Raw genomic sequence first — 13469 nt, 5'->3', positions numbered from 1 at the left:
TAGCTATTTATGTAAGTTGCTAAATTAACAAGAAAAAAACAATTAATCGATAAAAATGTTGAAGCAATAAGTATTCGCACAACTGTTTAAAAGTACTTTCCTGGAAATTTGATGGTTTCTAATTCGCACGGAGCAATAAACTAATGTGTTTACGTTACAAACTCTACTGTAAATGGTTGTTGCTTCTATACTTTTACTCACTTTTCGCATGTTTTCGTTAATTTCACAAATTATATTAACTAGTAAATGTTGTTTGGACTATATCTATCTTAGAGACTTCCGAGAATATGTAAAATATTATTGATTATTAAAAAAGAAGTTAAGAAACTACAATTTCACAGAAAAGTTTTTTGGGAAATTGATCGGTGTACGAATAGCTCCCAAAGAGCTCCTTTTTCATTTGATATTTAGATGCATGGAAGACATTTATATTCTTCCTTGTCAATATTCTGTCAATAATACAAATTCAATCTTAATTCCTTCCATCTGATTGTCTTAATGTTGAGGAGACTGCATGAAAAATTCAGGGAACACGTTCGTTTTCTTGATCGCGATTCGTCTCCGCAGTTATAAGTATAAGTGACAAGCAACGGAATTTTTGGAAAAGAATGTAAATGCACTCCCACGCCCTGGCAACAGTCCAAACATGAACCCCGCAGTAAATTTATGGCCGATCGTCGGGGCTAAATTGACGAAAATTACCGCGAGAACAAGAGCGGAACTTACCTATCGCGAAGTTAATTAAAATTTCGTCAGACCGGTGGAAATACCAAAAATATCCAAGCCTGAATATGGACTACAAATACAATACTGATAAATATGTCAAATACCACCTTTGAAATGTTCAGTTAATTAGAATAAGTATTATGTTTATTTTGCTTGAATAACAATTGTTTAGTGATATTTAATAATATAGTCACAGCTTACAAATATGATACAAATCCCCACAGTTACAAATAATATTCTTCCAAGAATATTCACACCAAATTATGCACATCATGTAAAAATTCCTTTTTCCTGCCCCTTTAAAAAAATATTAATCACTCGACCTCCAAGCCTCGATTCAATTACCATCGTTCAATGAAATGGACAAGTGTACGTACAACGATGAAGAACGTGGAGTGAAAAATTAGTTGAAACGGCGGCTATCGATCCAGCAGAAAACTGCAGTCGACACCCGACGAACTCGATACCTATCCGCGTTACGATAATCGTTCGCTCGTTCGTCTGCTCGATTCGAGACTTCGTTCGATCCGAAAACTCGTTCGCCACTTAAGTCGAACCAGGCGACGAAGCGACGAACGAGAGCAACGGAGCGTTCTTTCGGAACGGACGCCTTTCGTTGGATCCGAGGCGAGATCGCAAAGAAATCGATCGTCCGGTTTATTTATTCCCGCCTTGTCCTCGACGAACCACCCCTATCTGCGTACAAAGCGGGAAACACGGGGAAACGGTGGAACGGATTGAACGGAAGCGGGTATTTTTAACCCCCGCGTTGCATGAATTTTATTTTGCATTTCGAGGAAGAAATTGCCTCTTGGTTATTCATGATCGGCGAGCCCTCGAAGAACACGGTCTTACGATCGGCCAGGCAAATTGCGATTGCGCAGCTTAGAACTGGACCAAAGAAATTGTTTGGATCGTTGAGTATAACTGGATATTTTCGTAATCAAAATTGTACCATTGTTTTGACATGGGAAATGATCACGGACGGTCGCGTAAACGAAAAACGTGTTATGAAAGACCGAAAAAAGTATCAAAACAGACCTTGGCCTTCGTTCTGTTTATCGTACCTTGTTTCTGGAACTCCGCGAACTTGCTACATTGGACGAATAATTGGCATCATCCATCTTTTCCAAGTCTCGGCTTGAAAACAAAAACAAAACTCGAAGACCGTTTAAATTGAAAGTATGTTTTATCTTTTAAACGCTATAAAATGTACATTATCGTTAATATTTCATATATCTTTGCATTCGTGCACGTTTCCTAATACTTTCGTTTCTCATAAATGCATAAACATCCTCAGTAATAACAAGTATACAAGCTGTCACCCAAATAATCTGAGACTTTCTTCGACCCTTTTTTTGCCTCTGGGGACTCCCGTAAGAAGCCAACGGACGGAAACTAAAGAAAGTCACGAAAAGGCTGTAGGGGGTGGAGGTAGTAGGGCGATAGTAGCCGATCGCAGGTGCGATAATCAACGTTTGCAGGGTACACTTACTTGAGCGTGCGTTTCTTTGTTGTAGGTTGGACATGGAGCGAAAGGGCGTAATCTTAACAGCAATTTTCGGAACGGTGGGAGGTCTGGCGGTGTTGGTGGCCCTTGGTTTGGCTGTCTGGCTCTATTTGCGTGCGAAAAAGTCGAAACAACGGGACGACGACGACGAACACCGGGACGAACACGGGGACAATTTTAGCGTCGATCGACAGGGGAAATCGGCGAAGAGAAACGGCTTTCTCAATCTGAAGACTCCTCTAATTAGCACGAAAGTTTTTGGGTAAGCATTCCAGCGAAACTTACTTGGGTCCTGTTATCATCAATTTGGAATTGGCTGACGTAGGGAGATCAGAATTGGAACGAACGCTTTTAACACTAGGTTTACGGGATTGGAAATATCCGCGCTGCTTCCTTTCAGATCTGATTTTCCTTTTTAAACCAAAACTTATTTAACACTCTCTCGTTAATATTTTCCATCACCAGTGGCTCACATAGTCAAGTTCGCTTTAATTATTCGTATACTATGAAATGGAACCAAATTGTTACTTCGGTCAAGCAATTATTTCTTAAACAATGCGATTTCCTCTTAATCTTCCCAAGATTTTATAAGCCCCCGTTGCCTCCAACTTGGATCCGCTCCTGGTACGGCAGCCTCGCGCACGAACGAGTAAGCGCGCGCTAAAACGAGATTGGTCGGTAAAGGTGGCCGTAGGTTACCGCTGGTTGTCTATTATCGACCGATGAACCGTTCCGTCCGGTGAAATTGCTCGCAAAAATAACGATCGGCACGCTGCCGCTAGCGAAGAATCTTTTCCTCCTTTAAGAAGATTCCGAAGAGCCCAAGAACTTTCCAATCGCTTCGTATATCATTCCAGATTGAAAGTTTTCTAAAGCAACGCTGTATCGCGGTATGAAAAGCATCGAGGTTTTACTCTTATTGACGTACGGTTATAAATTGGAGTGCTTACGATTTTACCGACGACGGAACATCCGATGTTTTTACGTACCTCGAAGCGGCGCCTGATTTGGCGTTATTTACGAGCAAGCTTTCCACGGGGAAACGGGAAACAGAATAGGTATTCTCCAATTCACTTCCGTTCTTTCCCTGAAAGGGTATTGTATTTACATTGGATTCGACCAAACTTGTGTATGCTATCTTAAATGGCCTGAAGTCATTGCCAATCAGCTTATGCATCCAATTGTACTCCACCAATCGGAAATCGAAGCGCATCTGCACATTTCTGATTGGATGAACAAGTTTCTCTCAACGGAGGTTAGATATATACAGGGAGCACTAAAATCGATGCACCGAATTTTGGGTACGTGTAATACTTATAGAAGAAAGTAGCATAGCTTCGGGATACTTGGACTTAAAAATCCACGGTTCATGATTTTTAATTTAGTATCCATTTCTTGATCTCGTTAATTAGTTTGTTTGGATTCGACCACCTCCTGTACAACGATCTCTAGCCTCGCGTATTGGTAACGAACAAAATTGTCTACTCGTGCCTCGCATATTGACAACGACCAAAAATTCTCTATCCGTGCTTTGCATCTGGCTAACGACCACAAATTCTCTATAGGTGCCTCCCATATTAACGACGTTCAAAATTTGCTATTTGTGCTTCGCATATTGATAACGACAATAGATTCCTTACCACTGTTCCGTATATTGATAATTAAAGATTTTCTGTCCGTGTTGCGCATACTGACAACGACCAAAGATTTTAATAGAGATCAGAATATTTCTCGAGATAGAAAAAAAGTTTAAAGCTGTAAGTGTCCCTTCACCACAAAAATATTATCGACTTTTGTTTCGATTACGATACCTTTTCCGTGCCTTGGGAAGTAAAAATAAAACGCATGTAGATACAGCGCCGGTAGATTCGTCGTTATCGGCAATGATGGCGCGAAAAAGGCAGTGAACACAGATCGATGACTCCCGCGAGTACCGACGATACGATTGGGCAGATTACCAACACCGTCGCCGGAACCAATAACGTTCCCCGTTCGTGTTAACCAGCCGTTATCGCCAACAGCGGCCGATAATTAGTGTTCGAAGCGTTTTCGATCGACTGACGAGCTGGGAAAAAATCGGAAACGAGGAAAAAGTCGGATACCAGCGCGTTATAAATTCCGTTATGCCCGACAAGGTGCCAATTGGAAGCGTGCCAAGCAGTCGAGTGTTTCGTAGCACTTAAATCGACGAAACGCAACAGATGCCACTTGTTACGTTGCATACTATAACTGGCCTGGTCTTACTGTATCCGCTTCGTTCGTTCGTTTTTGATATTGGATTACGGTCGAACAGCATCAGTTCAGACCGGAAGGAAGGAAAGACAATGAAGGATGAGCGCCCCATTGGCCATTTGCCTTTCCTCCCCCGATCCAGCGCCACGTGCTACACCAAACCGGGAATCTCCCCCTCTTACGTTGTCATGACACGTACGTGTCTCTGTTATTATTACCGAGACTATCGTGCTAGAAAAATATTCATATGCGCAGTGGTAATAATAACGCTAATGAAATAACTAATTTTATACAAGGAAGTATGCACAATAGTGGGCACTCTGACAAGGAATTTTATTTAATATGGTGGCTGCCAAGCAGATTTCCTTAGGTTGTGTAATTCCCATCATTAGTGTCAATCATATCAACACTTTGGTCCGACAAGTTCCAATTAACACCGTCCAAACCCATCCAGTGACAGTGGCTGTACATATCAGTGTCATACATACAGATTGTTGCCAAAAATGAGAGACCTACTTTGAAGAACGATTCCTCGTACAATTACGAGTCAAAATGTCTTTTTCCATTTTACAATACGAGACTTCGTTATCAAGATAAGAGTGAAGTTCTATAGTCGCATGGTCAGCTGACCGGTGATACAAAATGGCGTCTCCCAGGATTCGCATTAATCAACTTTAACTGCTCATAACCAAGCGACGAAGCTTCCGATTGGAAAATGGTAGAGGACTTTACGATTGCTTTTCACGCGACGAATCGATCTTAAGAAGGATAAAATCTTGCGCCACGAAGAGGATAAAATAAAACGAATAACATAAACTCCTGTGCCACAAAATGGATGAAATTTCATGCCACGAAGAGGATAAAATTCCACGCCGCGAAGGGGTTGAAATTTCATACCACGAATACACGATTTCTCATACTTTACCGCCATAGCCAACGATCGTGACTAAACGGTTGATTCTTCCGTGTTTATCGCCGCGATCATAACCGTCGAAAAAGAGCCACGACGTCGCGCCAACGACCACGAACGATCGTAAAAGCTGCGCGATCGATGATAATAGACATACATAAACGCGAAACATCTAGATCGCAGGAGAACGCCACGCAGAACCGAAATAAATTGAGTACGTAAGTACACCCCAAGTGACACGCGACCACCACCACCGAAGACGGCTGCTCGGTGACATCGCCGGCATAGATTACTCGTAGATCGCGGCATAGATTACTCGTACATCGCTCCAATATACCTGTCAGATGCACAACTGCATAATGCATCACCGGTGTTTTGGTTGGCAGCAACGAGGTCAAGATTAAATTTCCCTACTTCCGTTCTCACTGTCAACGCTACATCTACTCGTACGATTTATTTCGTATTTTGTTCTCTGCGCCGGCTTTCAAATTAGCTTTCACGCCAGACCTCGGCTGTAAATCGCTCGCACCACGGATAGGAAAATTTTTATTTGAATGGGTACTCCAGATAATTAGTAATATATAATCACTAGAAGTTTGTGATTTCAACGGCTCAAATTTTAATGAGATTTTATCGTAGGGAGATTTAGTACAGCGTGAATATAAGCGCGATGAGTTAATGTGTATTACGTAAACGTTGTCTGATGTTTGCATATAGTTACTATTGAGCTTATGTGTAGGTTTTGATCTGTAATTTATAATTGGTTCTATTTATTGCAATTTACCCTTCCTGTCCGTAGAGGTTGCGCGCTACTTTATAAAACAGTGTTAGACATGTAAATTATTGCTCAGAAAAGTTTTCTCCTTATTATCTTATAGCACAGCGACTTAACGAAATTGTCCACATTAGCGTAAATAGCCGTTTAGTGCGGAAACGATTAATAAAAGTTATCAACAGAAACTTTGCATACTTTGTACGTCGTATTACTATGGTCAGAATCGTTACAACCGAGTGTACGTCAGTTTCAAACACGTACGCGGATTATAATGGAGCGAACGATATGATCGAAGGTCTAAAATCAGTCGTGGAAAACTGGAACAAGACAGGGCGACTCGATTGATCAAGGGGGTAGTCCGGTCTAGAGACATCGAATTTAGACTCGACGTATTAATTTTTCAAAAAGTCTCGGACACGTTGATCTCAAGTTTCGCACGCGTATTGTACTTTCAAATTGATCCAAGCCCAATAATTTCTGCTGAACTTGCTCGTACGCCTCGGTCGATAGCTTCTTCTGTTCTTTAACGCGGGATTAAAAGGTCATTCTTATGTAAATTTCTTGATTAGCCCGTCGTATGAATTATTGGAAGAAGTTCGATTAGACGTACGTCGCGCGTGATTTATGCATGACGGTGCACCGTTCCATTTCAGCCGAGTAGCCAGACGATTCTTGAACGATTTTCTGACGGATGGACATGTTCTATAGACCCTATTGCCTGGTCTGCTCGTCGCACGGATTTAAATCCGCCGAGTTTCTATTCTCGTGGCCACTTCGAAACATTTGTTTATTCAGCATCCACCGGCGATCTTAAAATACCCCGGCCAACGTATAGGGAAAATCTGAACGAATCTAATAAAATATCTGGAGCAGCTCTTCGCTGTTGGATAATCAGTGGAAGGTACTCGAGTCTGAAATGTTCACTTCCGTTCGTGAATTAGAAATTATAGCGAACCGTTTGATTTTTCTGGATAAATTATAAGGGACGTTACAATTTAAACAAAAATTCATTCGCTTCTCCAGTGTCAGGTGTAAGTTCGAGTTCCGTCTTTCCCATCGAATATCAAGAAACTTTATGACAGGATATTTGCAAGCTCGTATTTGGGTCGAAGGTGACCATTTCGAGCACTTCCTGTGGAAGGTAAGCAAAACTGCCATTACCGAAGCACAAAAATGGATGTTGCTTGGGGAAGAAGGTAAAATAGGGCACATGTTTGTATGGACTTTTTTCATTGTTTTTGTGTCCTCGATCGATCGCTCAAGTTGGTCCCACATGTTCGGAGGCATCGTGTACATATGCACCGATGCAAGGCGACTCGTGTCACTGATGTATTTCCTGTTGTTATAATAAAAATTAATGTCTCGATGCAAGCAGAGACTTAAAGTGGCCATCCCAATCTAGCACTTTTCTTTTATTTTTTCTATATTGATATTTTCCATTTCTTCTGTTTCAGGATACATGGTCCTGGTAATTTACAAAAAAATTCATTACGAAGAAATCCATTCCTTACCCAATTTTATTAATAAATATAGCGAGTATACATTTTTATTCCAATCTGTAACATAATCACTAATCTATCTTTAGCATTGAAATTATGATTGGGTTTTTGTTTTATATGGATGAATCTTGAATGTTAATTGTATATTCATTCAATACCATTACATCTTTCTTCAGCTTCGATCAATTTTATAGTTGCAATCCAAGCAACTATATGTCATCGAAATGTTGCTACGGAAATAACGAAAAAAATCGTAAAACTGTATTCTCCGCGAATCGACAGTTTGAAGCCTATATAACAGGGCACATGTACTATTACATATATTGTAGAAGTTATGAAGTTTCGAGGAGTACGGCGCATAAAGGGAGCAGGCATAACCAGCACGGTTCAAGTAGGTACCAGTCGAACTTTAAACGCGTTTTCCTCGAAACTACATTTTCCGGAATACCGAGAAGGATAACTTGGACACTAATGGCCCTAGGAATTAGGATAATACGCTTATCCTTACCAATTTCTCTCTACCCTCGGCGTAAAAAGCGAATTTTTGATGAAATTTCAACCGAAAAACCAGACGACGTCCCTGAATATTTCAACCTACTCCAAGGCTCCTTAAACTTTTTTCATTCCAGCTATACGTAAGACGGAATTAATAACTACCATCAGTTTCGTAAAAACTCCGTTTCATCCTCCGCAGACGGATAAATATTCTGCCATACCAAAGTAGAGAAACAGAAAATATTATACTAAGACTTTTCCAAAAGAGGCTTTTAGCATATCGTACCCTTAAACTCACTTCGTCCTAATCAAATAAAAAATATATTCCAGCATTCTCGTTTGATTGAAAAACAAACTCCTCAAAGCTTCTGTAGGAGAACCCTTTATTTCCGAATACTGCCGCGACCCCGAGAGAGAGGGTCTCGGCGCAACCCTCGCGAGAGGTCGCGACCCTAGATTTAAGGAACTGCGCTTCGAAGAATACTTGCTCCAACAAAGCGCAGAAATTCTAAGCGCGGTAGCCGACGAAACGGCGACCGGTAATCACCACCGAACGGCGCCGGCGGGCAGCCTGTGGGTTGGGACGGCAAAAGAAGAGGACAGGAGTTGGCGGCGAGGCGAGGCGAGGCGAAAAGATTACTATGCTCGTAGCTGATACAGGTGGCGGCGATAACTTTGGACGAGATGAAGAGTTGAAGAGTGGAGCGGCGTGCCGCGGGGCGGCGGACGGGACGCGATAGGACGAAGTAGGATCCAGGATGCAGGAGACAGGGGGGGTTTGGAGGTGGTGGAGGAGAAGGAGCAGAGAGGAGGGTGTAGACGAGAAGAGAGAAACGGAGAAAGACGAAGCCAGAGGAAGGGGATGGACGGTCGGCGAGAGTTGAAAAGGGATGTCGGAAGTGGGGTCGAGAAGGCAGGACGAGGACGGAAACGGGAATGACGAAGAGGAGAAAATGGTAGGCGATCGAGAGGTGCAAGGGGTGCGCGGAACGAGCAAGGGCGTACGGTGGTTGCGATGTAGAATCGGTCGGCGAAGGGTGGTAGTTGGTAGGCTAAAACTGGAGGTGGTGGAGGTGGAGGTCGAAAGGGGAGGGGAACATACATGCCTAGTCGTGGCAGGACTCGTAGGAAGGGGTACGAAGGTATCGTAGCGAGGTGAGCGAGGGGTGGAACGAACGGGGCGACGAGGGGATGAAACGGGACGGTTTCGCGACGGGTTACGGAGAGGTAGGAACGGTAGGAACGAGGGCAGAGGCAAGAGGAGAAAGGAGGAGGCGGAGGAGAAGGTAACGTGGCTGGATAGGTGGGGTGGCCGACACAGGGGTAGCGATAGGATTCTGGGGGTTGGAAGCAGCTGAGAGCAGTACGCGAGTAGGTCACACCACAGAGGAGAGCGGTAGTTCGCGTTTGGCTGACGGTTCGTCCGTTCGATTGGACGGGACCTGCGATTCTCGTTCGACCGGCGCTACGCTTTACCTCTTCGTGATCGTCCTCGGTGACGGTTGTGTCCGCGTGTCGTTGCGCGAGGAACGAAACGGGTGAACGTTTCCGTACCCGAACAACCTCGTCGATATCGGCCTGGATCGCGACGACGAGTCAAAAAAAAAAATCCTCCGTCGACGCTCGAACCGTCCCTCTGTCCACTCGGAGGAAGAGGACATTGTCGAAGAGGACTTTGCGTCTTCGCCGTAGGTAAGCGTGCGGGCCCCTTGTTCGACGGGATCCGCTCGCCAGTGATCGAAGGATCATTTCGTCCAAGAGCGAGGGGGGAGGGCCAGCTCACGCGCTTTCGCTACCACGACGCGTAACGCCTTCGATCGGTTGATCGTTTCGCGGTCAAACTCGAATCGATTCATGGGTGACAGGCGACGAATGAACCGAGAAGAGTGGGACACGAAGAAGACGGAGGAGATCTTCCGATGAGTTTCATCCAAGCCACGGGCCACGGAGGTGACTCTTGACGCTCGAGGAAAGATCATCCTCAAGGAGACGCACAGAGAAACAGAGAGAAACGGTTCAGAGAACGCTGAAATAGACGCAATCATCGAGAGTCAGTCATCGAGAGTTCGCCAAGTTATTGTTCTCGCGGCTCGTTAAACGAATTGTTACTTGTTACTCGTTGTTCGTTTGTAGATCTTGTTGTAAATCTTGCGCGCCCACCCCGAGAACACCGCGATAGAGGTGGATCGTTTTACTCGGGACGATTACTTCGGTCGCGTTATTTTTCAATCGATCTACGGGCCATCGTGGCGCGTTGGTGCGAACGTTCCGAAATTTCGCCACCCCCGAAGCCTTGGTTATTCGGGGGCTGTCATCTCGAGGGAAGACGGAAACGCGCGCAAGCCGGAACGACCCCCTGTCGGCCGATTCGAATAATTCGAGTCTCGTCAGTGGCATCGAAGGCCGTATCGCCAGTCTCGACCAAATTCGTCGGCCGACCCGTCGATTAATTTTCCCTCTCTCCCCGTACCAGCCCGGGTGAAACCAAGGGGTGTCGAATCTGGATCCCCGAGGACAGTTGGAAGGTCTCGAGCGGAGAAGAGGAGGACGCGATCGAAATTCCCCATCGAGGATCGTCGGGAAGTGATTCGAGCGGCGTCGACGCTCGTTTCCGCATCGATTGGAGATAATTCAATGGAAGCGTTCTTCGGAAGAGGGTAAAGTGCGACGGGTGGGGGGGGTGGTGGTGCAAACAATAGAGAAAGGTGAATTACCTGTTTGTGCGCGTAAGAGGGCGTCGAACTTGTTAACGGTTCGAGTCACCCTGGAAACGGTACAACGAAGCCTCGACGAGGACGACCTGGGATTTTAACGGGGCGAGACGAAGGATCGCGGGACATCGAGTCGTGAAACGTAATCAAAAGGGGGGCGAAACGAATCATGCGATACGACTCGTTGAGGAACGCGTTAAGGGCACGACGCAACCAAGTTACGAAGGCGAAGGAGAACGCGAGCCGCTCGATCGGCGACGAGAGCGTGGAGTCACTCGATTAGGAGAATCGAGAGTCGTCAGCGGTCGTGCACACACGTATCAGGTGGCTGGGAGCCCGTGATACCGATCGCGATTACGATTCGACGAGACGCGGTTTACCGAAAAGAAGGAGATCCAACCGATCGAAGCCTTGCACGGCAAAGTTATTCTCTTCCTCCTTTAGTTCGGTTGCCGGTGAACGATCGAATATGGAAATCGCAGCCTCTGCAATGTTGGATGGCCTGAAAAATAATCGAATCAGCAAGTTGGCACTGTCGCGGTTCTTGTCGCAGAGTCTGTGAGTAAATTAACCCCGGTCGTTGGTCACGAGCACGTAATCGATTCGACGCGATATACGAGTAACGAGGGTGCTCGAAAGCATCGGCACGTAGCGCGCACTAATTGATTGCTTGGCTGTTGTCTATGCTTCTGCCGCGTTTCCTCGTCATCCTGGACGAGTTTCGGTTCCGTTCGAGGCTTACGCCTTCAAGAATCGTCTTGTCGCGATGCCTGCTGCACATCCTTTCCGCCCCCTCCCCCCTTAGCCTCCCCCCAATCGTGGCGCCAACCATCTCGCGCAGGCATCGCGTTCAATCATCGTTAGCGACAGGCTGTCGAATCTGTGCCCCGAAAGGAATTGGAAACTTTCACGGATGACGAGCTTCCAATCTTTTCGAACATTATTCGATACCAGGTCTTGATTCCAAGTCTCGAGAAAGATTATAGAAATTAGAGACTACAAAGGATTCGGGACTTTCAAGATCACGGAGCTTTAGATATACGTCGATCTTAGAAGGTCTTGGAAGTCTTGATCAGCCTCGAAGCCTTGATTCTTCTCGAAGATCGAATCTAACGCTTGCAAAGGACCTGACACTTCCACGACTACGAAGTTTTGGATTGCTTCCTATGGAGTTTGAGATTAGAAGGTCTTGGAAGTCTCAACCAGCTTTGAATCATCTTGAACTTGATTCGATACTAAGTCTTGGGAGTCTGTGACGACTTTGTAATCTTGAATCGTCTTAATGATCAGATGTGACATACGAGAAGGATTCAAGACTTCAAATTGCGTCGACCATAATTCGACGAAGATTGTATTAGGGGCTTCAAAGAGACTCCATACTCCCAAGACTGCGCACTTGGAACATTATTCGATCTCAGGTCTTGGGAGTCTAGGTCGATCTTAAAATTTCGTTTTCCCTTGACCACTGAGCGAAGATTTTGAAGGCGATTCGCCACTTTCGAGACTGTAAACATCCAAATTGCCTGGAATTCGTTCCCGGAAAGTCTTGATTCCCCTTCAAGATCGAATCAGTGTTTTGAAAAGGATTCGAAACTTCCAAGGCTTCCTGAAGATCTCGAAAGTTGTGCCGAGGAAGATTAATTTCTGGAGGAAGACAATCTCATCTCTTTTTGTTCAGGACAGCATTGTGTGTCAGATTGTGGTGTCAATCTTTTCCCTGAACCTCGACCTTCGGAATGGATCGTAGTATAAGCGTACGACCGAACTACAATAGTAAAAAAGAGGAATGAAATGTTAGAAAGAAAAAAAAAATGAAAAGAAAAAAGGGAGAGATAAATCATAGTACTGTCGAAACAAGGACTACGTTGTTATTTCCACGTGGGTGAACGTTGAGGGTAGCAAACGAAAAAATACGAACGAATTGGTCTCCTCTCGACTTATCGTCGAGCAACCACGCAGGAAATAATTTGCCAACGGTAACCACGCAAATCGCGGGGAGGCAGATTCGATTATATTTTTTCGTTTGCTACTCTCGACGACAATCGACGTGGAAGTAATATTTCAAGTCTTTGTTCCGTCTGTTCCTGACTGCTATATAAAACAATGTTTATTTTCGCGTTATTTATCTTGGAGAAGGACAAACGAATCACTGTTGTTTCTTTTTTTTCGAACGAATTTCGACGTTTTCAAATAAAATTGACGAAGAAGGTGAAGCATTCTTCAATGGTCAGTGGATCAATGCAACACAAACATAGACACATTCATCAGGTCCTCCTTTTGTTCGAAACATTCCCAAATAAAATTAACGAAGAAGGTGAACCATTCTTCGATAGCCTATAGATCGATACAACGTAAATATAGCACCATCGGTTTCTTCTTTTGTTCGAAGGATTCCCAAATAAAATTAACGAAGAAGAATAATCCTCCACCGATCATTGAAGTACTCGCTTCACTTTCTCCCTCTTTTATTTCTGAAAGGAATTTAGCTCCAAGCACCAAGGTTTTCAAAGTCTTGATCCCTTTCAAGGATCTGTTGGTATCGATTAATGTTCAAACGTTCGACGTCACAGATTCGAAACGATCCAATCTCGAGTCCCCGGCGCTGGTTCAT

At 44.5% G+C, this 13469-nt stretch overlaps 1 protein-coding gene across 10 annotated transcripts in view; it reads left to right on the top strand.

The window, feature by feature from the left end:
- The window catches only part of LOC128880318 (synaptotagmin-7), a 68171-nt gene that overhangs the window by 21152 nt on the left and 33550 nt on the right, over window positions 1-13469 (top strand). For 4 of the 10 annotated variants that reach the window (XM_054130273.1, XM_054130291.1, XM_054130282.1 and 1 more), the window contains one exon: window positions 2247-2498. In XM_054130273.1, coding sequence (XP_053986248.1) covers window positions 2247-2498 — 252 coding nt within the window. Of the gene's footprint in view, window positions 1-2246; window positions 2499-9484; window positions 11418-13469 lie in introns of those variants that run through there. The other 6 variants (XM_054130339.1, XM_054130361.1, XM_054130355.1 and 3 more) reach the window with 4 other exon arrangements.

The sequence above is a fragment of the Hylaeus volcanicus genome, chromosome 1, assembly GCF_026283585.1.
Source record: "Hylaeus volcanicus isolate JK05 chromosome 1, UHH_iyHylVolc1.0_haploid, whole genome shotgun sequence".
NCBI classification, from domain to species: Eukaryota; Metazoa; Arthropoda; class Insecta; order Hymenoptera; family Colletidae; genus Hylaeus; species Hylaeus volcanicus.
The sequence above is the reverse complement of the archived record's forward strand: the minus strand, read 5'-3'. Positions and strand labels throughout refer to the sequence as shown.